This window comes from Kwoniella bestiolae, chromosome 8 (assembly GCF_000512585.2).
Source record: "Kwoniella bestiolae CBS 10118 chromosome 8, complete sequence".
Classification (NCBI taxonomy): Eukaryota; Fungi; Basidiomycota; class Tremellomycetes; order Tremellales; family Cryptococcaceae; genus Kwoniella; species Kwoniella bestiolae.
In genome coordinates, this window is record NC_089248.1 from 340,576 (window position 1) to 367,610 (window position 27,035).

The 27,035-nt window shown below is 46.8% G+C and overlaps 9 protein-coding genes across 9 annotated transcripts; 5 read left to right on the forward strand and 4 right to left on the reverse strand.

Moving 5' to 3' along the window:
- Positions 1-210: 210 nt before the first annotated feature.
- On the reverse strand, positions 211-2,231 carry I302_108708 (uncharacterized protein; the record flags this gene model as incomplete). The annotated part of the gene is made up of 6 exons (XM_019194434.1): positions 211-263; positions 322-847; positions 910-1,368; positions 1,445-1,834; positions 1,905-2,022; positions 2,092-2,231. 6 exons carry the CDS (start codon positions 2,229-2,231, stop codon positions 211-213), a joined length of 1,686 nt encoding a protein of 561 aa, XP_019043270.1.
- A 605-nt stretch (positions 2,232-2,836) lies between these two features.
- On the forward strand, positions 2,837-5,816 carry I302_108709 (pre-mRNA-splicing factor CWC22; the record flags this gene model as incomplete). Its single annotated transcript, XM_019194435.1, has 7 exons — positions 2,837-2,961; positions 3,021-3,444; positions 3,568-3,801; positions 3,900-4,296; positions 4,372-4,607; positions 4,695-4,754; positions 4,806-5,816. 7 exons carry the CDS (start codon positions 2,837-2,839, stop codon positions 5,814-5,816), a joined length of 2,487 nt encoding a protein of 828 aa, XP_019043271.1.
- A 293-nt stretch (positions 5,817-6,109) lies between these two features.
- Positions 6,110-9,138, reverse strand: I302_108710 (uncharacterized protein; the record flags this gene model as incomplete). Its single annotated transcript, XM_065870718.1, has 15 exons — positions 6,110-6,252; positions 6,337-6,577; positions 6,717-6,748; positions 6,817-6,912; positions 6,991-7,138; positions 7,279-7,351; positions 7,412-7,552; positions 7,610-7,838; positions 7,939-8,012; positions 8,076-8,218; positions 8,318-8,438; positions 8,507-8,572; positions 8,631-8,893; positions 8,956-9,041; positions 9,111-9,138. 15 exons carry the CDS (start codon positions 9,136-9,138, stop codon positions 6,110-6,112), a joined length of 1,884 nt encoding a protein of 627 aa, XP_065726790.1.
- An 808-nt stretch (positions 9,139-9,946) lies between these two features.
- On the forward strand, positions 9,947-11,599 carry I302_108711 (uncharacterized protein; the record flags this gene model as incomplete). Its single annotated transcript, XM_019194437.1, has 2 exons — positions 9,947-10,976; positions 11,052-11,599. 2 exons carry the CDS (start codon positions 9,947-9,949, stop codon positions 11,597-11,599), a joined length of 1,578 nt encoding a protein of 525 aa, XP_019043273.1.
- A 389-nt stretch (positions 11,600-11,988) lies between these two features.
- On the forward strand, positions 11,989-13,352 carry I302_108712 (uncharacterized protein; the record flags this gene model as incomplete). Its single annotated transcript, XM_019194438.1, has 3 exons — positions 11,989-12,523; positions 12,620-13,245; positions 13,311-13,352. The coding sequence occupies 3 exons, from the start codon at positions 11,989-11,991 to the stop codon at positions 13,350-13,352; spliced, it is 1,203 nt and encodes a 400-aa protein (XP_019043274.1).
- A 161-nt stretch (positions 13,353-13,513) lies between these two features.
- I302_108713 (uncharacterized protein) lies at positions 13,514-14,309 on the reverse strand (the record flags this gene model as incomplete). Its single annotated transcript, XM_019194439.1, has 6 exons — positions 13,514-13,704; positions 13,845-13,874; positions 13,929-13,969; positions 14,040-14,110; positions 14,161-14,190; positions 14,250-14,309. 6 exons carry the CDS (start codon positions 14,307-14,309, stop codon positions 13,514-13,516), a joined length of 423 nt encoding a protein of 140 aa, XP_019043275.1.
- A 504-nt stretch (positions 14,310-14,813) lies between these two features.
- I302_108714 (uncharacterized protein) lies at positions 14,814-18,032 on the forward strand (the record flags this gene model as incomplete). The annotated part of the gene is made up of 13 exons (XM_019194440.1): positions 14,814-14,909; positions 14,989-15,352; positions 15,415-15,433; positions 15,490-15,711; positions 15,771-15,995; positions 16,064-16,160; positions 16,220-16,412; positions 16,503-16,515; positions 16,581-16,830; positions 16,921-17,099; positions 17,171-17,325; positions 17,385-17,727; positions 17,786-18,032. The coding sequence occupies 13 exons, from the start codon at positions 14,814-14,816 to the stop codon at positions 18,030-18,032; spliced, it is 2,403 nt and encodes an 800-aa protein (XP_019043276.1).
- A 141-nt stretch (positions 18,033-18,173) lies between these two features.
- On the reverse strand, positions 18,174-19,277 carry I302_108715 (uncharacterized protein; the record flags this gene model as incomplete). Its single annotated transcript, XM_065870719.1, has 7 exons — positions 18,174-18,277; positions 18,336-18,519; positions 18,613-18,690; positions 18,771-18,847; positions 18,910-18,943; positions 19,085-19,149; positions 19,220-19,277. 7 exons carry the CDS (start codon positions 19,275-19,277, stop codon positions 18,174-18,176), a joined length of 600 nt encoding a protein of 199 aa, XP_065726791.1.
- A 773-nt stretch (positions 19,278-20,050) lies between these two features.
- Positions 20,051-26,634, forward strand: I302_108716 (uncharacterized protein; the record flags this gene model as incomplete). Its single annotated transcript, XM_065870720.1, has 24 exons — positions 20,051-20,317; positions 20,375-21,119; positions 21,205-21,382; positions 21,465-21,521; positions 21,596-21,792; positions 21,866-22,136; positions 22,222-22,309; positions 22,375-22,396; positions 22,459-22,955; positions 23,022-23,050; positions 23,111-23,233; positions 23,306-23,340; positions 23,397-24,021; positions 24,082-24,160; positions 24,229-24,306; positions 24,372-24,470; positions 24,529-24,586; positions 24,649-24,737; positions 24,799-24,940; positions 25,005-25,076; positions 25,142-25,672; positions 25,794-26,109; positions 26,184-26,364; positions 26,428-26,634. 24 exons carry the CDS (start codon positions 20,051-20,053, stop codon positions 26,632-26,634), a joined length of 4,986 nt encoding a protein of 1,661 aa, XP_065726792.1.
- Between the last annotated feature and the right edge of the window lie 401 nt (positions 26,635-27,035).

Genomic DNA, 27,035 nt, shown 5'->3' on the forward strand with positions numbered 1-27,035 from the left:
TAAGAGTTAGGATCGGTATAGACAATGAGGTGTATGTGTACATGTATAGTGATGTAGAGTATTCTGTGAAGGTGTAATAGCATTGAATGTCCTTGCATTTGTGTTTCTTCATTTTGACTTCTTCTTTCGCTTTTTGCTCTACTTCCTACTTCTGACCATCTTACGAGGATATCTCTCACACTCTCCACAGCCATCCATATCCCCGATCACCTACGTCTGACCAGATCCCCACTTAACCAAATCCGTCACAGCAAATGCCAGACCTATCCCAAATCATCTTCATCAGCTCCCATCCATAATTGACAGAGAGGGACAACTCACTATCAGCCTCAGCAGTGGTCTTCGCCTCGGCATAAACTCTCACGCAATCCTCCGTCCCCGAAGGTCGGACGAACGATCTTCCCATATCATATTTCCTCATCGCCTCGTCAATCTTCTCCTGCAATCCCTGGGGGTACTGCAACCTCCTCTCCGCATCAGTCGCGACAAAAATCGACCTATCGGGAACTTCCACTTTAACCAATCTATTAGGCAGGTCCTCGTACCCCGCATCCCACTCCGGTGCACCCCATCCCCTATGAGCCAGCACGGCTTCCACCAACAGCATGTCCGAGAGGGCATCTCCCACAGCCTGGTTGATCAATTCACTGAAGGCAAGTAGGTTTTTGATGGCATTGGCAGAATCTGGTGATTGTGGTGAAGCGGTTTTCAAAGCTTTGATAGCTCCATCTGAGAAGAGGACAGTACCGTGTCCGTTCGCTTCGAAATATACTCCAATATCGTATCGATGAGCTGCGTGATGCAAGTGCTTCACTCCGGTAGGTACACAGGTTACAGGAATATTTCGCTGTCATCTCACCAAGATCAGCTGGACGTCCCTTGTAATGGTGTAGCTGAAGTTAGACTCACACTGGTAAGATACTTCGTTGAGCTTCCATTAGCATAAGCAGTCTGGACCACCCCAACTTGCAACTTGTGCTCCTCATCCAACTTCGCTTTTACCACCAAATCACCCAGGAACATAGCCACCATGACTGCGATCTTATCTCCATCTAACAGTCTGAATGTACCCTTCGTCTCGTGTAGATAGTAATACACGATCCTATCTGCGTCTCCGTCGAACGAACAGGCTCTAGTACCAGCCTTGGACAGGACGTTGGACGATTGGACGGAAGGTGGTAATGCCTGTTTGGTCTTGACGAAGTCTGCTCCGCACATATGATTTAATGCTCCTTTCTCTGATGTTGAGGTGTTGAGTGGATGTACGGGTAGGATGTCGCCCAGGGTCGATATAAACTCTTGTAATGCTATGGCTCCTACTCCGTTGGCACAGTCGACGTATAATGAGGCGAGTGGACCTCGATTGCCCTGATACATCTCACTAGTATTAGCGTAATCCTTCGTATCGTTCTCAAAGAGGAACAAACGGTGAGCTGAAACTCACGATTAAAGTCTTGAAAGCACCAGCCATCTTCTGATTATACCCCTCCTTTGTGGGTTTCCCATACTCCCCCGTCTTATCGTTCGTAGCCTTCGTCACGTAGTGCAATATCGGTGTAGTCGTTATACCCAGATTAACCGTCTTAACAGATTCACCGAAAACTTCAAAACCCTTCTCCAAAGCTTTGATCAACTCGGGTCCAGAAGGCCTTGTATCATATGCGTAAACTATATTTGCAGGTTGGTGCAGATCCACTCTGAGATGTGTCGCTAGGGTCGTGAATGTTGAAATGAGTGATTGAGTCGTTGGGCAATTTGAGAGGGCGGTAGCATGAGCTTCCCAGGTGGGATCTAACATTTCTCCGGAGGGGTCCACGAGCTTGACTCCGTTGTCCTAAATAGGTACAGATATTTAAAGTCAGCTGTGTTCCTGACAGATGCAATTGGATATTGGTCGAGCTTACAGGTTCAGGATTATGCGAAGCAGTGACCATCACTCCTATGGTGGCTCCTTCAAGTCGCTTGGACCGAAGCACAGCTAAGAGTCCTACTCTGAATAAAACAGAGGGAAGCTTGGTAGCCCTGGGCAATGAGGTACATCAGCTTTACAGGATGCGAAAATAAGGCCTTGTCTGCAAGAGCTGAGCTTACAGCGTTCTGAATCCAGCTGTACCGTAGGTGTAGTTCACATGCTCAGGCTTGGGGTACTCGTTCGCCCCTTCCGCAATTGAGTTGAGCAATAATGCGTGCTCGTGGGCTGCTTTTGTAGGTGACTTTGTGGGTGATGACATGGTTGTGGGTTGACTGTGTGTCGTCTTTTGGTGAATATATAATATCGATGTGGGGATGGGCGAGGGATAAAGAAGAGAAGAGAAGAAGAATAGGGGCGGTAAATGAGAACAATAGCGGTATATATGTATATAGTCGGAATGAGGATGAGGATTCAACAAAGGACAAGCAGTAAAGCAACAAGCAAGGAGGACGTCATGCCATACAGCATTACGTCGTATCTCAGCAAGAGCAAGAGCACGGACTTCGCCACTCGAAGGTACTCGTTCATGATATATTTGATTCCGCCGCCGACGCCCTCAACTGGTTTAAGAGGTTAGCGAGGATAAAGCCAGGTCATGGTCAGTGATATGCCACTATTTAGTCCTACCACTTTAACTGAACATGCGTTTCCAAGTGAGGTGAGTTTGCCGTTCTTTCATGCAACTCGCAACTACTAAGAACAACCCGAATACTCGTTAGCTAGACCAAGTATCCTCTCATATACTTCAAAAACAACAAAATCAAAACACCTGTTGCTCGTCAGGTCTCAAGGAGTACCAAACTCCATCGAATCGTCGCTAACATCGCTCGAAGGCACCTCATCTAAATATCGAAACACCTCAACATGCCTCGTTCCCCTTCACCTTCTCGTTCCCCCTCTCCCTCCCGCTCTCGTTCGTACACTAGATCCGCATCCCCCAGGAACAGGAGTATAACGCCAGATGATGTACCCGCATCAAAGAGGAAGAGGTAAGCTATCTTTTCTGGCTCATTTTGCTACCAGCATGACAAGCTGACAAATCCCCTAGATCACTTTCGCCCAACCCCCGAGACCGCTCTCCCTCCCCACCCACACGTCGTCGTCGAGCCTCCCCTTCCCCTCCTCCGGACAATGCAAGAGGACCTAATGATATAGATGCGCCCAGAGTGATGGATATAGATCCCAACAGGAGGAGAGCAAGGGAAGCAGCAATGTTAGAGCAGTCGATCAATGCCGAACTTACCAAACCCAACGGGAATGGCGTGGTTGCTGTAAACGGAAGTGGGAGGGCAGACGAAGTTGCCAAAGCGGAGTTTGCCAAGTTGATTGGATCGAGGTCCGGTGGGGCTTATATTCCGCCGGCGAAGTTGAGGGCGATGCAAGCTGAGGCTGCTAAGGATAAGACGTCGACGGAGTTTCAGAGGTTGTCTTGGGATGCGTTGAAGAAGAGTATAAATGGTATGATCAATAAGGTGAGTGGGGTCTATCATCAATCTTGTGTCTTATCACTTGTCCAATTCGGAGATGGATGCATATTCGCCCAACTATGGACCTATGCACGGAAAATCGACGGTTATGCTGACTATTTGCTCCAGGTAAACGTATCAAACATCAAACACGTCGTACCAGAACTATTCGGAGAAAATCTTATCAGAGGAAAAGGTCTCTTCGCAAGATCCATCATGCGTGCTCAAGCTTCCTCGTTACCTTTCACCCCCGTCTTCGCGGCATTGGTAGCTATCGTCAATACGAAATTACCTCAAGTCGGTGAATTGGTTTTGATCAGGTTGATAAGTCAGTTTAGAAGGGCGTATAAGAGGAATGACAAGGTGGGCCTCTACCTCATATTCTCCTTCTTGCCCATTTCATCCTCCTTCTCCATATCTCCGTATCCTGTGTAGGACGAACCGTGCTAACTCCGTTATAGACCGTCTGCCACGCCACCTCAACATTCATCGCACACCTATGTAATCAATACGTCGCACACGAGATCGTCGCCCTCCAAATATTGTTACTATGTCTGGACAGACCCACCGACGACTCTATAGAAGTCGCCGTGGGATTCATGCGGGAAGTGGGGTTATTCTTGTCCGAAAACTCGCCAAAAGCCAACAACACAGTGTTCGAACGATTCAGAGCGGTCTTACATGAAGGTGCGATTAGCAAGAGATGTCAATATATGATTGAAGTTCTGTTCCAAGTCAGAAAGGATAAATATAAGGATAATCCGTCTATACCTGAGGGTCTGGATTTGGTGGAAGAGGAGGAACAGATCACGCATAGGGTTACGTTGGATGATGAGTTGCAGGTGCAGGAGTCGCTTAGTGAGTCAAAGTCCACAGTGCTTCATTTTTACCATCCTTCTCAGAGCTCGGAAGCTGATATGTCTATCACCGCAGACCTGTTCAAAGTCGACCCCAAGTATATCGAGAATGAAAAACGATACGAAGAGATCAAGAAGGAGATTTTAGGTGACTCGGACGACGAATCGGGTTCTGAATCTGGATCGTATGACTCTGAATCGGATGATGAGGAGGACGAGGATGTCGCTCCGGAGAAAGCTGGTATTGCAGATATGACTGAAACGAATTTGATCAATTTGAGGAGAACCATCTATTTGACTATGATGAACTCGGTGAGCATCCCCTTTGCTTTGACTCAACCCTTCCCTTGCTTTTGTGCGTTACTCGGTGATATACATGCTGACATATCTTTTCCCTAGCTCAACTTCGAAGAAGCCGTCCACAAATTAATGAAGATCAATATTCCCGAAGGACGAGAGGTAAGCTATCTTACATTTGTGATTGTTCCACGCAGCTGACATCGTATTCAGATCGTACTTTGCGAAATGATAGTCGAGTGTTGCTCTCAAGAACGATCCTACTCCAACTTCTACGGCCTTATCGGCGAACGATTCTGTAAATTAAACAGAGTATGGACCGACAACTTCCAAGAATCATTCACGAAATACTACGATACGATCCACCGATACGAGACCAACAAGCTCCGAAATATCGGTCGATTCTTCGGTCATCTCCTTGCATCCGACGCCATCTCGTGGGGAGTATTGAGCGTGGTACACATGAACGAAGAGGAAACCACCTCGAGTTCAAGAATCTTCATCAAGATTTTGATGACTGAAATGACGGAGGAGATGGGCTTGAATAAATTGGTCGAGCGATTCAAGATCCCCGATCTGAAGATGGCATTTAATAGGATGTTCCCTATGGATAATCCGAAGAACACGCGATTCTCCATCAATTACTTCACATCTATCGGGTTGGGTAAGGTGACGGAGGAGATGAGGACGTATTTGGCCAATGCACCGAAACTCCTCGCTGCTCAACAGGCTGCGATGTTGGCGGATGCTAGTTCCTCCGACTCGGACTCCAGCTCGGACACTTCGTCGTCAGATTCGGATACGACTTCTTCGTCTGACTCAAACTCGGACTCAGATAGTGATGATTCAAGAAGTAGGAGGAGAAGGAGGTACACTTATGAATCGAGATCGAGGTCTCCTCCAGCTAGACGAAGGAGGTACAGTTCAGATTCGAGATCGCCACCCCCAAGAAGGCGAGATAGTCCATCCAGATCTAGGTCGCCAGTAAGAAGAAAAAGGTATTCCGATGAGAGTGCCTCTCCGCCACCTAGGAGGAGAAGGGATTCCTCGCCGCCTCCACCCAGAAGACGATCACCTTCACCTGCTCGAAGACGTTACTCTCCTTCAGTCTCGAGATCACCTCCTAGGAGACGACGGGATGACACAAGGTCGCCTGCGCCTAGACGACGGGATTCGCCTGTTAGGAGACGGAGGGATAGTTCCACGCCACCTAGGAGAAGGTAGATGGGGAATAAACGGAGATTGAAAAACCTTGTGTTCTGGGAGAAGAATATGAATGTCTCTTGTGCTTGACGAGATAAGCGGGATGATTAAGAGAGGTTCGTAGTAGGCATGAAGAAATGTGAGTAGGAAAGATATCGAATATATCACAATTTGTATGATTATGAGAATGCGTACGATTCAGCGAATGCGCCTTTCCGTAGTTGAATGTGAGATGCTAAATCCATATATGTCCACTCCAAGAGCGTCACTGCTTGGTCGTGAAAATGTACTCCTTAATATTCCAACCCCTCTGTCTACAATTTAGCTCTCACAGCAATCTCTCCTGATCGACTTGCTCCCGATCTAAATTCAGATCTTTCCAATTTCCTCTTCTCCCATTGTTTCTGTATTATCAACTTCAAGTCCTTCTTCAAGATCTTGCCATTAACGTTCTTAGCTATTTGAGCATTCACCCTCTGAATCAGCATCTAGCACTATCTGATGTATTTCTGATATTAGGCACAGAATCCTCAATACTCACGTAAAGGACCCTCATGAATCATGACCATCTCCGGTACAGCGTACCTAGCCAACGTCCCTCTAGCCTTGATATCACTTATAATCTTCCTCTCCTCTATCTGCCTGGTGTGATTCTGAGACGGGCGTAAGGTGATTACAGCACCGACGACCTCGCCCAGACGATCGTGTGGGAGGGGTACGGCTGATGCTTCGGCGATGTAGGGGAGGGCGTAGAGGGCGTTTTCAACTTCGGATGAGGTTATCTAGTGACCAGAATAAGGTATATCGTCAGATCAGTCTATCGAATTGTCCAGATTCAGAGGTCTCCATTTATTCGATTGGTGGTGTATGGCCCGTATCTTCGTTACAGTATGAGAAGTGGGGAGAAGAGTAGGAACTTACATTCTCGCCTCCGCGTATGATCACGTCTTTCACTGTTTCCATTCCGAATTCAACACATCAGCATGGTCCGTGCACGCCTCTTCGGTAAAAGAAAGCTCACAACGATCCTTGATATACAAGAATCCCTCCTCGTCCACACACCCGATATCCCCCGTATCCAGCCATCCATCTTCGTCAATAGCTCTGGCTGTCGCCACTGCAAAGCACAGAGCATCAGCTGGCAGTAATTGTCACATTGTCGAGTACGAGTTAGCAGAATCGGTCATATACTCACCTTCGTCACCTAAATAACATTTCATGACCTGAGGTCCGTTTACCAATAACAACCCGACCTGTCCAGTAGGTAGACGCTGTCTTGTGGTTGGATCCACGATTTTCAGATCGCATATCGGTACGGGCGGCCCTCTAAGCACTCGATTCAGCTAATTTGGCAAGACTCTTGGGACAAAGCTGAACAGTAGAATATATACTTACGTGCTGTCAGGCTAGAGTATCACCCAGAATTAGCTGATACCTCTGCAACGACAAAACAGAGCTTTAGCTAATCGAAGAGATAACTCACTCTATCGAGATAATCTGGCCCCGCTATCGAACACACATAGGCATTGGTCTCGGTTAAGCCGTAGCCTTGTACTCTGGTACATAGATAGACACACCATCAGCTATGTTCAGATACATCTTTATATCGCACTCACAATCCCCCTTTTGGCCATTTCGACTTCACCTCCTTGGGCATATGCGAGCTTGGTGGTGCACCCCCGTAAAATACCGTATCGAAGGTTTGATCTTTCGGTAATGAGGGGGATTGAAGGATGGAGGACACCACCGCGGGAACTCTGTTTTAGGTTCAGCTTCACACCAATTTGATCAGCAAAATGGACGGAGTGACTCACCCTCCTATCACTCTGACATTCTCCTTGACTATCAATCTTATAGCTTCCTCCGTATTCCACCTTCTCATCATGATTACCCGTGAACCAGCGAAAAAGGCTCTCATAAGCCAAGACAAACATCCTGTCACGTGAAATAGCGGTATCGCAAGGAGGAGAGTGCGCTGGGGATCCGTGGGTTTCGGTAAGGGTGGTATAGGCAGACCTGCTCTTAAGGCTGCTCTAGCGGGGGCTGTGAATTGAGGATAAGTCATAGTTCATATGCATATCCCGTCCACGATAGGGTAGAAGGGTAATAGGCACAATGTGAGAGTGGTCTAAGGTCAACTTACCAACCATTCCAGACCATAGATTTGATAATGCCATTCTCTGCGTACTCAATACAGCTTTTGGAAAACCACTTGTACTATGAATTAGTCGCACTGTCAGCTCTAAATCAGGACTGTCTTTCAAAGAGCTAAAAACTCACCCCGAAGAAAAGAAGATCACGGCGTCACCTTCTGGACCCAAGTCTTCTAGGCCATCTCCTCGTAGTATGGGATTCACATCTACAGGAGTGTCGAATACGTCTAGTAGGGTGGGCAGATAGGAGGATCCGGACCAGCAGAACATCTAACGTGAAATCAGCATCAACAAGTGGAGAATGCTTATATAGGTCAAGATTTGGTTGAGAGTCTTGTGAGATAGGCAGTGAAATATCGTTTGACTTACATCTGGTAAATCAGTTTCTCGGACATACTGATACGGTCCCAGAATCTCCGCTCTTTCTTCGTCTAGCAGCACGAGGGATGGGTTCGTCATACGTATCGACCATATCAGCTGTTCTCGGGGCCTAGCGAGATACTCTCTTTAGCTCACTTTCGACCTATATTGGATAGGAAGGACTCAATGTATACTCACAGCCAAGCATTTAGGAAGACGGTTACTCCTCCTATCAGATGGGTCGCAACGAATGCTACGATGAAACTTATCATTACAGTCAGTACCAAGCATCAAGTACAGAGAGTATTGCATTTCCACTCACCCTGTACAGTTCCTACCTCCAATCATCACTTTACTCCCAACTCCCAAACCCCTCTTCCTCATCCACGCAGCTAGCCTCAAGCTCTTCTCCAAAACTTGACCGAACGTCACGTTTTCTCTTGAATCATCGGTCTGAGCAGATGATGAGCCGCCCTGTGATGAGGGATGACGTCGCCTGGGTGCAGGTAAAGGTGAGGATAAGAATTGACGATCAGAGTATGTGTGAAGGGTGTGCAGAAGGAATTGACGGAATGTCGGAGGAAGCTATAGTTGCGATCAGCCTTTACTAATCAATCATACAGCATTCCATCAGTTCAACGACTTACATGCTTCCATACCCTCACTCTCCTACCATGCAGAACCTTCTCTTCCATCTCCAAGATTGACCCGGGGGAAGTCATGATCCGGTCGCCTGCAGCATAATCATCAATCAACTGCTTCCGACAGCACCGGGCACGGGGCGAGGGGAAAGAGGACATACATTCTGCTATACTAGGCTTCCTGACCATTCTGCACAGTTCAGACAGAAGCGTTCGATTGTTCTTCCAGATGAATAGATGAATAAGCAGACAGTTCGACCGGTAGAAGAGGAAGAGAGCGTCGTTTCAAGGTCGTTTCGGAAATTGTGTGCTCGAGAACTAGTACTCGTAATGTTGATCCGAAATATCGGATAAAAGGCACCGACTCATTTGGGGGTGGGGAGATAGATATCCACGTGACATACACGTTTTATGTGAACAATCTGATGAAATCGAGGTGAAACGAGGCAAAAGGTCTGTGCGTCGATCAATCAGTTAATGGACCATATACATGCATTTGATGACTAGACGGCAGAAGAGCAGAGGAAAATGGTGGAAGACTTTTGATGAGCATGCTGATGTAGATCAAACAGATGAAAAGTTCAAACAATATCCATCAACAATGATGTTCGTATGACGGAATAGGCTAGACTGACGCATTGACTCGATTACTGGTGTAGTATGCTGATATGAGATAACGAACGTTGAATGATAAACAACCTCTCGAACAGCAGAATAAAAGGTATAGAAACCCTTGCTCGAAGTGTCTTTTAAATCTTTATTCCTCTTTCCTTTTTATACTCAACATGTCACTCAAGTCAATTGATCCTTTCAAATCTCTCGATTCACATCCACCCACATCAAACACCACCATTGGTCATCACTAATCGAGTTTCTCACTAGCCAGCTATCATCAGCCCGTCATCATAGACATTGTCATCACGTTCGTACATTCCTCATCCCCTCATCGCTGGAGCTCTAGTTGACGTTGCTCACACCACCATTTACAGCCATCAGGATGTGGAGAAAGCACGTATCGATAGTTGCCATAGATCCTCAAGCTAGACCCCCTCAGCCGGTTTACCAATTCCAATCTAATGATAGCTCTTGCTCAGTACCATTCCATCCGAAACCGATCTCTTCCCGACGCATCAAAGATCTATGTCCCAACGTTGGCAAAAAGGCGCTTGGTACTTCTCAAGTTTCTGGTCCATCACGATCATCCGACTTACCACCAAAACCAAGTAATCTATCATTCAGAACGAAGGATGTACTAGTAAATCCTGCCTCTATCGATACCACTGCCAAAAAAAGACCACCACTTTTGGACAGGACCTCCTTCGCAAATGTGCACGATCGCAACCGACACAAATATTCGTCTTCTTCCAACCCTCAGCTGCTCACTCCGTTATCGGCAACGTCAGCGCTTCCTCCACTTCCATCAACACGACCGACTCCAAACGCAGTACTCGCCTCTTCCCGAGATGTCACAGCAAGACGACTGACCCCACATCGTGTACCTCACAACACGCCATCTAGGCATGGCCTCGACACAGATAAACCGGATGTTGTCCCCCGCACGAGACCCGCAGGTCCCCTTCCTACACCATCTCGATCCGAATCGCCTTATCCTGTGCCGCCTGCTTCACCGAAACTTCTCTGCAAACTCTCCACTTTCGACGATAAGAATTTGGGCCTCAGCTCTACTCAGACGATCAAGAAGGGAACGTTGATAATGAGAGAATCGCCCTTCGCTTTGATACCAGTAAATCATAAAGATGAAGACATCACAACCGAACATGTCCACCCCGTGTACACCGAAATGTCAACATCCCAAAAAGACCTTTTTCGGTCCCTGCATCAACGCACAGACGAAGATGCAGATCCAGACCCTCTGGTTAACATTGTCGAAACAAATGCCATACCACTCCAACCGGAGCACACATCCCAAGTGCGATCGTTAGGCCTTTTCGAGATCATCTCAAGGATCAATCACTCCTGCTGCCCAAATGCCGGATGGGCATGGTACCAGGATGAACAAATGCTTCGTCAGTTTATCGATCCTGAGCGCAATCATCTAACATAGTGAAGTAAGCTGACGTGAGATGTTTGTCACACTGCAGATCTATACGCCTACACCAATATTCCCGCTGGCTGTGAAATCACAGTCTCATACATCGACGACGTCACCTACCCTACAAACCAGCGACAGAAACAGCTTCTCTGGGGATACGGTTTCGAGTGTCTCTGTTCGGCATGTACCCGATCACCATCCGAGATGATGAGGTCAGACCAAAATTTGAAAGTGTACCAATCGCTAAGGGATAAATGGATGTCAACCCCAGCTGAGCAATACGCCAAATCACTACCCAGAGCGTTGAAGGCTTTGGATCTAGCTCTGGATATATTAAAGCAGGAAAGGAAGTATGATGAATTTGGTGAAGTTTACGATCAGCTTCTGGCGGTTTATGCGTGTCATGGGAAAAGAGTGGAAGCGGAGGAAGTAGCAGGAAGACTTTTGGATCATTATACGCGGATATGGGGGGTGGATAAAGCTTTAAGGGAGACGAGGTATGCGATGTATGCTCGGGATCCGAGCTTATGTGAGGGTTGGGAATGCCTCGTAGATCCGGATGAAGAAAGGAAGGTGAAGAAGAGGAGAGTGTCATAGTCCTGTGCTTTTATAACACGTAAATTCCTGAAGTTACCTTGGTTCATAGTCATCCATCAACTATACATGGTTGTAATGCATATCGCGTGGTACATGTGAAATCGTAAGTACGTCAAAGCAAAACGTCTTGCGTACTGTGCTAGAATCTATTCGCTATCATGATTCTGCATGTTCCAGATTGCGGTAGAGATCCTGTTGTGCGGCGTAGACTTCAGACTCACACTTACCGTACAGTGCACCTCTCATCAGCTCACACCCATCTACCTTTCTTCCCTCTTCCTTCTCGTTAATCCTAATCTGTCTTCCTTCATTCTTTTCTACTTCCTTCGGTTCCTCAACATTATCCTCTTAACCCCTCGACCTCGTGAGTAATAGCCCTTCATCTCATCATGCCAAACCATCAAGGGTCGTACGTCCCCCGATCGTACGTTCCCCGATCCGCTATAGGTCCCTTCGCTCTTTGCTCCATCTCCTCTGCCAACCGCAACACTTCCTTGCCTATCCCCAATGTCACATCCTCCAAGCTCAATCATACTCGATATCGTATGAGACAATCGCAATCTCAAGGCAACGGTCTATACTCCACCATCGACATTAAGAAAGGAAAGCTCATTCTCAAAGAATCGCCATTCCTCCTGTTAAACCTGGACAAGGACGGTTATAATCCACCTAAATCGCAATATCATCGAGCCTTCCACGCCCTCTCACCCAAATACCAAGCGATATTCTGGGGTCTGCATCAGAGACGAGATAATGGGGAGACGAGTCAGACGATGAATGTCATTAATACCAATTCGATCCCCCTGCCCGATGAGGGGGATGGCGTGGTACGTTCAGTGGGACTGTTCGAGATGCTCTTGAGGGTCAATCATTGTTGTACGCCGCATGCGGGGTGGTATTGGTATGAGGAGGATACGGAGATGAGTAAGTACTACAGTATCCCTCTTTCAAGATTCAATCTGTAGATCAAGATAAGGTAGACAAGGATGAGCTGACGTGAGATGATAACACGAAAAATAGGATTATACGCATACACCGATATCCCGCCCAATACCCAGATCACCGTCTCGTACCTTTCCAACAACGACTTGATCAAACCATCCGTCTCCAGAAGAAAGAAGATTTTCGATGACTTCGGATTCGACTGTCAATGCGAATCGTGTTCACTGCCTTCGGATTCAATCTTAGCCAGCGATGAACGACTGAAGGAGTGTGTGAGAATCAGAAGTAAGGTCCTCAGGACCAGTATCACAGCATACGCAAGGGAAAAGGATCAAGCTCTCCAAGAGTTGAAGAGAAGTATAATTTTCTTGAGGAAGGAGAAGAAGTTCAACGCCTTGGGGAGAATCTACGAGAAGATGTATGAAGTGTATGCTATTCATGGTGATATTGAAAAATCGAAGAGGTGGGCCAGAATAGCTTTCCATCAGTTTAAGAAGACTATTGGTCGGAAAAAAGCTATGGAAAGCTTCCTGGTTGATCAGATGGATGATCCCAGAAGATATCCATTGTGGGGTGAATTGGCGAAGAAGAAGAAGTCGGTGAAGAGAAAGTATGTGGAATATCAGTATCAGGATATTGGTCATGAGGAGGACGATGAGGATGAGGACGATTACGAAGATCACAGCAGATTGAAGTGGTCCAAGGTGAGAATTGCTTTTGCTACACGTTACTAGGTTGTCCAGATAACTGATCTTACAGGATGAAATAGTCGCGAGAGTGGGACGAACAATCGTGGGATGGAAGTGATTAGCCTCGGTGTCATATCCCGGACACTCTAACGCTTACATACACGGTTATATCATAATCCAATGCGTGTGTCGTATACATGCTAAATGGTTTACATGCTAAGCGGTCTTATCAGTAATCAGAGCAAGGCATTCCGGATGCTAGGGCTCACCAAGATATACACAATCATGACGATCCTGCTCGAGCTGCTGCTGCCTGCGCCTGCGCTTCCAGCTTATCCTTATTCGCTTCTCTCCATTTCCTTATCTCCGTTTCCGATGCTATCGTACCTTGCATAGCTAGTGCTGCTCTCGCCTGACGACGGATGTCGTTCTCTGCTTCTCGTAGGTGGGTTTCGTATTTCAGTAGGTGGTTGTCTGTATGGGAGCATATACAAATTCAGTCCAATCGTGCGTACATGTGAGGGTATGCGATGAATTGAATGCGACTTGAACACGGAAGGGGGGTAGATAGGTAATCCGAGGAAGGTCAGAAGAAAAGAAAAAAATAGGCTCACCTGCTCCAACTACTAGACCAAATATCGTTGCTGGAAAAGACGTTCTATGAGACATACATCTGACCTGTCGGATAATTAACTTACCTGAACTAACGAGAAAAGCTTTCAATCCCAGCGTCTGACGTCTACAATGCCGCAAGAAGGAATTGAAGGTGAGCTATGTCTCCATTAATATTACCAAAGAGCTGAACTCACGCAAAAGGGGGATATGAATAATGCCCCAGAGCACAGGCTATCGCCCCGTACACCGTCCACCTCGCTGCCCCCTGCAATATACTGATCAGCGAACCATCCGCGACAGAATGAGGGAGCTTACCTGCATACCACCCGCCAGCTGTATCTCGTACTGAAATATCTACATCAGCTGTCTAAACATAAGAATTCTCCCATTTCCCGCCAGCTTACCGCTCGCTGCTGATGTTCCTCTCTCCTCTGCTTTTCCTGTAGTGTCGCTGAATGGGGCATGACGAGTTTTGTGGTGGTAAGCTGACAATATTTACTTCCTGATATCTTCCTATGGTGGTATGCGTGTCCTTGCGCTGGTCTGTTCTCAGTTTTGTGATAGCCTGTCAATGCCTTTGTACGGTAGTGTGTCCTTGACTCTCTCTCGTAAAGTAAAGGGATGCAAGATTATAGCCAGCTTTTGAGATCGTAACTTGAATCTTCGGGGTGGAGGTCCGATCATAGGGTATCATCGAACAGCGAACAACAACACGAACCGCGGAATCAAATCTTACGAGTAGGCTTACCCCAGCTTTACCCCGCGTCTTTCCTATTCCACGTCATCACTTGAGGACACGCTTCATTAAAGATTAAAGTTGGTAGACGGAAATGGTAAATGAAGTGAATGGATGGGTGGATGGATGAATGACGTTGAGAGGTGCTCTTCATCAGGCTAAAGCTTGATCTTTCTGTCGCTCACCGATCATACATCGCAGGAAGTGCAGATCAGCGTTATCAAGCAGCAAGATGAAGCTATCAAAGATCTTCGTCGCAGCTACGACGATCCTAGGAGGCTTCGTATCTGCTCAAGCGAACCAAGGAGCCGAGACGTTCAGGTATGAGGTAAGTATAGCTGCTTTTCGACAGATGTTCCTCGTAGGATCGAAGTGAGCTGACATACTCTCGTACGTATCTGGTACAGTCCGACATCACCAGACTCCGATCCCTAGTCATCCACTCCCTCTACTCCCACAAAGACGTATTCCTACGAGAACTACTGTCCAATGCCAACGACGCGTTAGAGAAACTACGATTAGTCTCCCTAACCGATCGATCAGTCCTCTCAGCAGGAGAAGGAAATGTCACTATTGAAGTCATTCCTAATCCCAATGAAAGTTTGTTGGAACCCAAGACTGGAAAGATTGTGATCAGAGATACCGGGATTGGGATGAGTAAAGATGAATTGACGAGGAATCTGGGTACGATAGCTAGAAGTGGGACGAATGAGTTTCTCAAGAAGGCTGAGGAGGGGCAGGGGGTCGATGGGAATTTGATTGGACAGTTTGGTGAGTCGAATCGTCATTCAACTGGCGCATCCGGTCATGGCTGATAGATTGGCTGGGGTCAGGTCTCGGTTTCTACAGTTGGTAAGCTGCAATATCAGTTCCACCAGAACAGTACCCACCGCTAACATGACATCTAGTTTCCTTGTATCACCCACCGTCCGAGTATCGTCCCTTCCTCCAGCCACTTCCTCCAACCCAGATCCTATTCAGCATACCTTTACATCTTCCTCAACAGGAGACTCGTTCGACGTATTCCCCGATCCGAGAGGAAACACTCTAAGAAGAGGTACGGAGATAGTATTGGAGATAGGCGAAGAGGAAGCAGAGTTCTTATCTGTTGACAAGTTGAAGTCGTTGATGTAAGTGAACTAGCTTTGTACTCGTAACCCAAGTCAACACCGCTGATACGTCCTTGAAGTGAGAAACATTCCACTTTCTCAACCACCTTCCCTATCTACATCAAAGACCGTAAAATTACGAAAGTCCCCACTCCGCCACCCCAGTCACCTGTCGAAGACGGCGATCCTGATGAGTTTGCCGATGATCTTGACACTGATGAGACTACACCAAAGGAAAATAGTATACAAGAGGTCAAGGAGGAAAGCTGGATAAGAGTCAATGATAAAGCTCCGATCTGGATGAGGTGAGTGACGTCTCAGCTAGAAAACCTGACATCAGGGTTGAAGTTGACTAGACGGGCTGTAATGGCAGAGAACCTAAAGAAGTCTCCGACGAAGAGTACAAAGCATTCTACCAAGCTGTATCGAAGGATGACCAAGGTGAACCCCTAGGATGGTCGCATTTCAAGGTAAGCTTCTCTTCGGTTTGCATCCTATGACGGATCGGACAGCTCATACCGTTTCACAGGGTGATACTGGCTCTGGAGTCTCGTTCCGAGCAATCATGTATATCCCTTCTTCGTTGCCTAAGGATTTTTGGTCGAAAATGACAAGCGGTATCAACAACGTCCGACTGATGGTCAAAAGAGTGTTCATCACTGATGATTTGGGAGAGGAGTTTATGCCTCGATGGTTGAGTTACCTGAAGGTTACTGTTGATGGTGGGTATCTCACCTTCCGTCGTTGCCTATCGTGTCTTTTGTATTTCCAGATATGAAAAAGCTGATTCACGATTTGCTTGCCAAACATAGCCGATGATCTTCCGTAAGATAGTATTCACGTTTATGGTGAAAGGCCAAGCTTACCAATATTACCTTCCGACTATGTAGCCTCAATGTCTCCCGAGAGACTCTCCAGAACAACCGATTTCTTTCGCAACTCCAGCGTATCCTTGTGAGAAAAGCACTTGATCTATTCACGAAAGTATCGAATGATCAACCCGAGAATTATAAAGAGATTGCCAAACTATATGGTAATGCCTTAAGAATCGGGTTGATGGATAGTCCCAAGGATAAATTGAAGATTGCCAAGTTATTGAGATTCGAAAGTACCCGAAGTAATTATACTACTCTGGAGGAGGTGAGTAATGTTTATTAGAAGTACTTGTGTTATTCAATTTTTGTTTGGTTTATAGCGCAGAGGATAAGCTGACCAGTCTGATGCCGATAGTATGTGGAGAATCGAAAAGAAGGTCAGAAGCAGATGTACTACATCGCCGGTGTGGGAGAGACCGCCAGAGATTTGGCTAAATCGCCTTTCGTCGAGAAGTTGCATGCAAGAGGGTATGAGGTGTTGTTGTTGAACTTGCCTTCTGATGAACCTATGATGGCTTCTTTGGATCAATTCATGTGAGTTGCTGCTTGACTATATATCTGTCTTACAAGAGAATGCGGAGAAGCTGATTACCTTTCGGTATCAGGGGAATGACCACACAAGACGTATCGAAGAAGGGGTTAAAATACGGTGACGAGGATGAGAATGAAGCTGAGAAGAAAGAGTTGGAAGCTCAGAAGATCGCTTTTAGACCTTTGATCGAGTGGTTGAAGAAGGATCTCGCCGGGCAGATCAACGATGGTGAGTGCTGGCTGGATGTTCAGGTCCCGAGTGAAGCTTGAGCTGATCCTCATGCCTAGTCACGGTTACAAACCGACTTGTCACCTCTCCATGTACCATCATTGTCGATTCCTGGGGATGGTCAGCGAACATGCAACGTATTATGTCTGCTCAGACCGACTCGCAGGATGACCCGATGTTCAACGCTATGAAGAACTTACCTAAAGTCTTGGAGATCAACCCTAAATCACCTCTCATAGAGGGTTTACTGGAAAGAGTTTTGGATTTACCTCAAGCTGATGATGACGAGGATGAAGATACTAAGCGAACCAGTGAAGAGGAGGAAGAGTTGAGAGAGACTGTTAGGGTACTGTTCGATACTAGTTTGGTAAGAAGTGGATTTAGCGTGGCGGATCCTACTACGTGAGTTGTCTTGGACCCTTGCAAGATATTTACCCGGTACTGATATCGTATTTAATAGCTACTTTGAAAGAGTCGAGGCTCTTCTGAGAAGATCACTTGGCGTATCACTTTCCGCTAAACCCAAGATTCACATCAGACCTGCACCACCAACTGCCTCAGGCCCCATACCTGAAGATGAGGTTGACGAGGACCAGAAGATCGAATTTGACCCGAGTGACATGGAGGGCATGATGGAGGATGCGAGTAAGTGGGCGGATTGGCAGCAGGTGAAACAGCAGATGGGCATGGAGCATGATGAGTTATAGGCTGGGCAGATCGAGTCGGAAAGCTTACATCGGGATATATGAAGGTGCTAAGAGGGATAGATCACAACATTGCTAGGTAGAATACATACATATATGCATCGGAAAGCCAGTTCTTTCATATGGGCAGATCCAATTCTCTCGTTATACGTGCTCGACGCATAATGTCCTGAGGGCATCCGCTGTCTTCGTCTTCTCCTGCTTGATCAACCCCGCTGCAGCCTTAAAATTCACGTCATTTGCGTCGCCTATACCACTCGACATCAGTATGAAACATCGAAGTGGGAAAGGAGGGAATAAACTCACCCAACAACTCAAAGATCATACTCTCACTAGTCGTCACTTTGGCACCTGCCAATTCCATCCTCCTCAAGGCTATGGCGATTTCAGGTTTGTTGCATGATGAGATCGCGTCTGATAGGACGTAGACATCCGGTTCGGATGGTAGACGGAGTAGGTCGAGGGTCGTTTGGAGTACGCATACGTGGGACTGTAGATGAAGACATCCCGAGGGATTAGTCCTAGTATATCTAAAGAGCGATATCTGCTATGATGATCGGGTGGAGTAGATATTGCAACCTACCTCTATACCTGTTACGATGAAGGTGTCAGATGCACCTTGATCCAGCACCGATTTCGTATCTTCATTCACCATTGAGAACTAGCATTACAATCTCAGATACATCAGCACAATCATTATTCGTAAATAGTCATTGGTGATGCTTGACAGATGAGGCTCACTCGAGTCTTGGGATACGTGCCCAGGTGTCTTGAGGAATCTAGTAAGTTGGCGATTTCAGGTATGGTAGCGCCGAGTGCTAATTCAACTTTGACATCAGCATGGTTGATCCTCAGTCTAGCGATACAGATGGAGACTTGCCTCTGGGATTCTGCTCGGTGATCAACGTTGGGATCTGGATTCACTCGTCAGGTTCCTGGATATGTGATACAGTACAGTCTCCAGATACGTGTGATCTTACCTGCAGTATCTATCTGCCAGGTCAGCCGAGTAGCTCAAGTAGATGGATATATAGTGTACAGGCAAACAAACGTACTCTGGCCACTTCCACCATCTTACATATTGTATTTTTCATCTGATCGAAACCATAGATGGCCGATCCTAGATATCACAAAATAACTCACATCAGATAAGACACAAGAAACACGTCGAGATGAAGAGAGGCACCCACTGAATCGTTCTTGGACGTCGCATATCATCAACAGTGGTTTCCTAGGTAGAGTTGCCATGGTATTGTGTTCAGTGCAATTAGACGGGGACCCAAGTTGAGAGATCTGATAAACAAACACGGAGAAGAAAGAAAATGCAATATTTCAATGTTATCATCCTAAGTGTCATACGGTATCGTCGGTGCACGGATCACCAGAGTCATCCTGCCGGTGATCTCGGATAAACCAGCACCATATAAGCGGCGAACGGACAGCACAGTCCATATTTTTAGCCGAAACTTTCACCATGATACAGTATGAGTACGATCGCCAACCACTGCCTCAACATTCATGTATGTGTATGCTCAACAAAACCTTACTATCTTGCCATACTCGATGATGGGCTCGTCAATCTCACGATCAAACTGAATCCCACGACGATACTAATCATCCCACACACCAGCCACAACGCCTAACACACAGACACAGCGCGTTTCTTAAGCCTTCCTCTTTTCTCGTGGTCTCCTTTCATTCGGTCTACTCATCCCAGATCCTTTATAGCGAGTCATCGTACACCATGAACACCACAAAGAAGGACAAATTTACCTCTTTTGATCAGATGCTCCGGCTCTTCCTTCGAGGCGAGATGAGCTCCGTCAGTATGAGCTGGTAAACATCGACTCGAAATGAGATATAAGCATCGCGATGCTGGGCTTGTACTTCGTTGCTTTGTAAAAAAAGAATTTCCATTTCGGAATAAAAAGATACTGTATGACCCTCGATCTTTATTACTCACCTATCAGCCAATAAACACTTACTCTACATCAACGACTTCAACACACGCGATACCCAAAATGGGTCTATCCTCCGTACCCTGGTCAAAAGTGGTCGATATCACATGTATCTTCATACTCCTTCTTACCCTGCTGTTCTCCCTTATCGCTCTTCTGCTTACAAGATACACAAACATCAGACAAGGCAGGATCAAATTACCTGACCAATCGTCCGGTCCGGGATATCAAACGAAGAAAGATGAATTGAATGCGAAAATACGTGAACAAGTTCCCAAAGATCTGGCTGAGGACGGTGAGCCCGTCGAGGTAGCCGCTTTTTGGAAGAAGGTTGGTCGCATCTGTTTGTTTTCATAGCCACAGGGCGCTGATCGACTTTATTGGCAGGTGCTGTTCCCAAAATCCTTGCTCTTACTCGCGACGCTCGCCATCATTGGCTTCCAAATTTACACTGCCATCAAACATAACCCCGCTCTCACTGATCATCTCGAACTCACCCGGTTTATCGTAGAAGGCATCGTATCCATCTATCTCCTATGTCTGACTTCCGCTTACCTACTAACCAAGAACCTATCGACTCACAAATCACTCACATTTCACATCTTCAACATTTCAAGCTTCATGATCTTCCATCTTTACTTCCAGACTATCGGGAGATACCTCTTCCCCAAAGAAGCAGTATCCATTCATTGGACCCGGTATGCCTTGCTTGGAGGATATCTGTTACAAATAACGCTATGTGGTAATATACTTACAAGTCCCAATCTATATGTCGACTTATCATCCATGTACTCCAGACCGGTTACCAACCTTCTGAAGGACGATCCGTCAATTGAGTTGCATCAACATCAGTCTGGTAATGTGATTGAACAAGAGACAACTACGATCTTCAGTCAGCTACTGTTTGGCTTTGTATTTCCAATGATCATAAAGACTTCTCGACAGGATCAAGTGGATATCACCGATCTACCTGCCTGTGGGAGAGATCTACGAACTCAGAATATCTATCATCAGACTATGTCCGAGTCAACTTCTTCAGCCGACACAGGGAATGAGGTGAGATGGCAGAGACACAAGACTTGGTCATTGCTGTATACTGTCTGGTGGCCTCAACGCGCCACTGTGATCAGAGGTACGTTCCGGTCGTTGTCTTCTCACTCCTGCATTATCAAGGGGATGTGGATGTCCCGTGCTGACAAACCGTCTGACCCACCTAGCATTCACCTACTCCATCCTTCTATGCCCACTATGGTATATCCCTCATGTGTGTCTCCAACAGATACTAGCTATTCTGGATGATTCGACTTCATCCAGAAAAGCAGCTATCGCCTTCGCATCGTTAATGGTAATCACCACTTTCGGCAGCAAGTTGATAATTATGAGACAGTATAACCTGTGCGTTGATCCCGCTCACCGATAAAGCAGGTATAAGAGGTAGTCCAATGCTGATTTTTTCCTTCTTGTCAACGCTATACAGGCAAACGGCCTATGGTGGACCGAGGATCAACTCTCATACTTCTTTTTTGCTGTTTCAGTAAGAGCATCCCCTTTCACGGATTTCAACCTCACAAACAATCACTAATTTTTGTACATGCGCGCTCACAATAGGAAAGTTCTCACTCGAAACTTGTTCGCTGCAAGTGAGAAACAAGGTGGAGAGAAAGTAGTGCAATCCAAAGCTGATATCCTGAATTTGATCTCTTCCGATGCAACGAGTGTTCAGAGAATAGGATGGACAGGAAGTGAGCTTTTCAGGGCTGTGCTGGAGCTGGGTCTGGGTTGCGCATATATCTGGGTATTACTGGGTGAGATCCTTATTCTCAACCAAAATTGATTTGTTCCTCCTTGGAGGGCTAACGATGGATATCGGTTTTACAGGTCCCTCCGGAATGTGGGGCTTCGCCACGTTAATATTTACCTGTCCACCAGCGTACTTCTTGACGAAATGGGAATACCAAGTCTTTGAGAAACGTCTAGCTATAAGAGATGAGAGGGTGTCGCTCATGCAGGAAGCGATTCAAGCGATATCAATGATCAAGATGATGGCTACTGAGAAGTTCTGGTTCAAGAGGATTAGTAGTGTTAGGAAAAGGGAGTTTGATAAAATGATTTTGGCTCAGGTTATAGGTTACTTTTCGAGTTTATTATAGTAAGTTACAATATCTTTGATTTCGTCCTCCTTCCTTCCAATTCAAACACGAAGCGGTTTTGGCTAATGCTCTGAGATATGGTAGTACCGCCGCACCAGTCATCCTGGTCATTGTGTCTTTCGCCCATTACACCCTTATCGCTAAGAAGGAACTTACCGCGACTATTGCGTTTGTAAGTTGTTTCTGCTTTATAAGAGGCATAAACTGACGGATATGGTTTCTTCCATTACTACTCAGACATCGATCGCTGTGTTTGATGGTAAGTAGCGAATTGCCCAGAAATACAATCCCAAGTGCTGATGATATTACTCAAATGTGCAGAACTGCGAGTCGCCCTCTTCAACCTCCCGGCAACCATCGCTGAGCTCCTGCAAGATATCCTAGGAGCCAAGCGAATCGCCACTTTCCTAAGTACCACCGATGTCCAGTACCTCTCCCAACCAGCCAGTGAAGATTTCACCAACAACGACGAAGCATTATACGTCAAAGGTACAGTCGCATGGGATGTACCTAAACCATACACCTCGGACTCGACTCCTTCGCCCAACGAGAACACTACCGCTGGCACTTCCACTCCCTCAGATAATAACGTGGGATTCAGGCTTCAAGATCTGGACGTCAAATTCCCGAGAGGGCAATTCACACTGGTCGCTGGGAAGTTTGGCTCGGGAAAATCATTGCTTCTTCTTGCGCTTATGGGAGAAGCGAGGTTGATCGAAGGTAAAATCTCGTATACCGTCTCTCCAGTTATGGGCCTAAAAGAGCTAGACGGGAAAGACTGGAGTCTGATCAAGGGCGCTGTAGCATATGTACCTCAGGTGAGCGAAAGCTAATGCAGCCTAGATGTATTGTAGCCAACGTACTGACATCTGATTTTGCTTTAGACACCTTGGTTGCTCAGTCAAAGCATTCGGTAGATTGTTCAGATACGTCGCAATGTCGTTTGAATACTGACCCTTGAATCCAATCGCAGTGACAACATCCTCTTTGGTCTACCACTTGATTTCGAAAGGTACCGAGCGGTGTGCTTCGCTACTGGACTGATGCCTGATCTAGAGCTACTTGAGGATGCTGATCTCACAGAGATTGGGGAAAGGTGAGTTGCATCAGGTTGATAGCTGAGCATCATCTAACGGATTCCATTCTAACGAGATATACTGTATTGCAGAGGCAAGATCCTATCAGGCGGTCAAAAGGCCAGAGGTAAGTCACTGCCCTTCTCAGGTACAAGGACAAGCTTACCTGGACTCCGCATACAGTCAGTCTCGCCCGAGCCGTCTACTCTCGCGCCTCCACCCTTCTCCTCGACGACGTGATCTCCGCGGTAGACGCCCAAACTTCCAAACACATTGTTCAACACTGTTTCAAGTCCCCCTTACTAGCCGGTCGAACAATCATAATTGCCTCTCACGCGATCGAAGCCCTAGCCCCCTTGGCCGATCACTCGGTCTACCTTGAAGACGGACGATGCATGTTCAACGGTACAGGTCGAGAATTACTGGACAGCGAATACATGTCTCATCTCAGGACTGAGTCGAGGATGCCCAGTAGGAGGCCCTCGAGAATGCCAAGTATGGTTAATCTCTCTGACCAAGGTGAATCCGCCTCGACATTGGAATTAGCACAGGAAGTGGCCAAGAAGGTCGAGAAGAATGAAGTTTCCGAGAAATCAAGGGAACAAGCTGAAAAGTTTGAAATTCGAATGGCCATCCCCAAAACACCTCGTCAACTGATATTGGAGGAGGAGCGAGTTACGGGTACGGTAGATATAAGACATTGGTATAACCTCTTAGCGCTCAATGGCGGAGGGGTTTATTGGACGGTTGTGATTGTCTTGATGTTTGTTACGACTTTGACACCTGTAGCTGAACGAACGGTCTTGTCGTGAGTTGTTGCGCATCTCGGTTTGTTTTGGGCTGGTTTACGCTGATGACGATGGAATAGACTGTGGACCGGTACCGAGGATGGTGGCAAGACAGCTAAGGAACACAGCGTTACTTTCTGGGTATCACTCTATGCCATCGTGAGTGAACATTTGTTACACCTGCTTACCTTCGCATGCGCTGAGTCTTGAATCCGATATGTACGCAGCTATCCCTCGCCCGAGTCATCTTTGGTATCGTATTCCAATGCTTCAGGTTCTTCGGAGGCATGCGGGCAATGAGGCTTGTAAGTTCCGTGGCCTGTATACGATTAAGCATTGATAAACTGATGACACGGCTGGATATGCACAGATCCACGGCCAAATGCTCGAATCCATGTTACGATCCAAGATGATCTTCTTCACCAAAACCAGAGCAGGTTCCATCGTCCAGAGATTTGGTAAAGACCTGGTCAGTCCGACCCGAATTCCTCGTGCTGCCAATGATAGCTGAATCTATCTTCCTGCAGAACGACATGCTCGATTGTTCCGAACTTTTAGGCGAATTCGCCCAGGGCGGTATGAACGGTAAGTGTCTAATCCATCTCATTCCGTGACTCCCAACTGACTGAGTTCTCTGCATTGAACAGTGACGATCAGTCTGTTGTCAGTATCAATATATGGTGGTTGGGCTTTCGCATTCATCGCTATTGCCTGTATCATAGCTTCTTGGGGACCTGTGAGTATCCGACTCCCTCTAAGAAGTTGGATTCACGTTTGACCGGATTGCTATCTTTTAGGCACGATGGTACAGAGCTTCTTCGAGACAGATCAGGAGATTACAAGCCATCATCCCCGGACCGATCAATGCTATCTACGGCGAGACTGTGGCTGGTACTTCTGTGGTCAGAGCTTTCGGCGCTCAGTCGGTCTTCATTGATGGTGTGTCTTTAGCCCAACCTGGCTTTATGGTATAGCAGAGCTGACGCGTCGATCCGATACATAGATCTGTTGAGATGGACTAACATGAAACTCACTGCGATGGTTTGGACAGTCGCTATTGCCCGATGGCTGTATCGTACGTAGCCCCTTCGATACTTTCTGCAAACCCACTGATGATCGTGCTACTTTATATTCAAACAGTCAGCTTGCAAGTCTTCGACACCCTTCTCCGGATCACCGCCCTATCCCTCCTTTTATCGCGATCAACCACAACAGGCGCAACGGCAGGTTTCGTCCTAACCTTCGTAGGAACCGTATCAAACAATCTCAATTGGATGTTAATCCAAACGCGAAACTTCGAATGGAAGGGCGTAAGTCTCGAGAGAGCATCCGAATACCGTACGCTCGAGAGAGAAGATGGCCCTGCACTAGAAGCGGACGATGCTAGTATCCCAGAATGGGATCAGGATGAAGATGCCTCTGACGCTAACGGGGATGAATCCGGTTTGGAGCTGGGTGGATGGCCCGAACATGGTGCTTTGGATGTCAAAGATCTCTGTGTGAGGTATGGACCGGATATGCCAGAGATCTTACATGATGTTTCGTTTGATGTGGCTGGTGGTCAACGGGTGGGTATCGTAGGTGCTACCGGTGGTGGGAAATCGACTTTGGCGAAGGCTTTCTTCTCTTTCGTGGATATTACCGAAGGGAAGATCGAGATTGATGGGAAGGGTGAGTGGGAATTTCTTCGACCCACATTATTAGTTCAGCCAGCTTCAGTGTACAGTATAGCCATTACTTTAATGCTGAAGGAGCCAATGAGCTTGTGCTTACCTTTGAACTACGAGTATAGACATCTCCAAAATCCCACTAGGTCAGGTCCGTTCCAAACTAGGTATAATCGCACAAGATCCCATCCTCTTATCCGGTTCTTTGCGTCTTAACCTCGACATCGAAGGAAGGTACTCTGACGAACAACTGTACGACGCCTTGCACCAAGTCCAGTTGTTGAAAAAGTCCGATTCGCCTTCATCTTCTGCTTCTTCCGTCCATGAGGGATCTGGGACTGCCGTGGAAAATACCAGTGGTAATGGGAATGGTAATGGCGGTCAACAGCAGGATAATATCTTCAAGAATTTGGATTATGAGATCAAGGGTGGCGGTGAGAAGTGAGTTTAGTACTTCTTCTCTGTACTGGGTAAACGTCAACATAGCTTACTAAGCCATGAACTCTACTTCACAGCCTCTCAGCAGGCCAAAAACAACTTGTCGTCCTCGCCCGAGCACTACTCAAGAAACATCGAGTCCTAATCCTAGATGAGGCTACCGCGTCGATCGATTCAGCTACCGACGCAGAGATCAGCCGAGTAGTTCATGAGGAATTCACAGACGCCACCGTCCTGATCATCGCTCATCGTCTTAGGGTGAGTCCAAATACCTGCGTCCCCCTGATTCCCGACTCGTACTGATGCAATTCTGCATACCAGACCATCATGCCGTGTTCCAAGATCCTAGTGATGGACAAAGGTCAACTGATCCAGCAAGGTGCGCCTACCGAACTGATCCACCAAGAAGGCAAATTCAAGGAGCTGTGCATGGCTGCTGGATTGGAGGAGTACGAACATCTCGTCCATTTGGCGAATAATCATACGACCGGGTGGAGTGTGCAGGATGGGAAGTTGATCGACCTTTAGACCAAGATGAGACTGAATGAAGAGATTTACGCAAAAAGGACAAAAACACAGACAAATACGAATACAAAAAAAGTCGCCTTATATCATTCTGACAGTATCTCATTTCACCCTCCCTAATTTTTTCACAACTCCCCAAGCACAGGCTTTAGTATGTTAATCAAGCATTAGTATTTATGTTACATGCATGTAGTTGTTGTATATACGTCAATACCAAGGCAATTTTGGCCATCAAATACGATTGCGTAGGTCCATTTGAAAATGTCAAGAGCGGAACGAGCCCATCTCATCGTGTTTACCTCCACCCAGCACGAGGCATCGTCCTCGAATGGGTGAAAGATATTGATAGACGGGTCAGAAATGCTCTTCTGTCGATATTCCGCGGGTATGCAAAGTCCACTTCG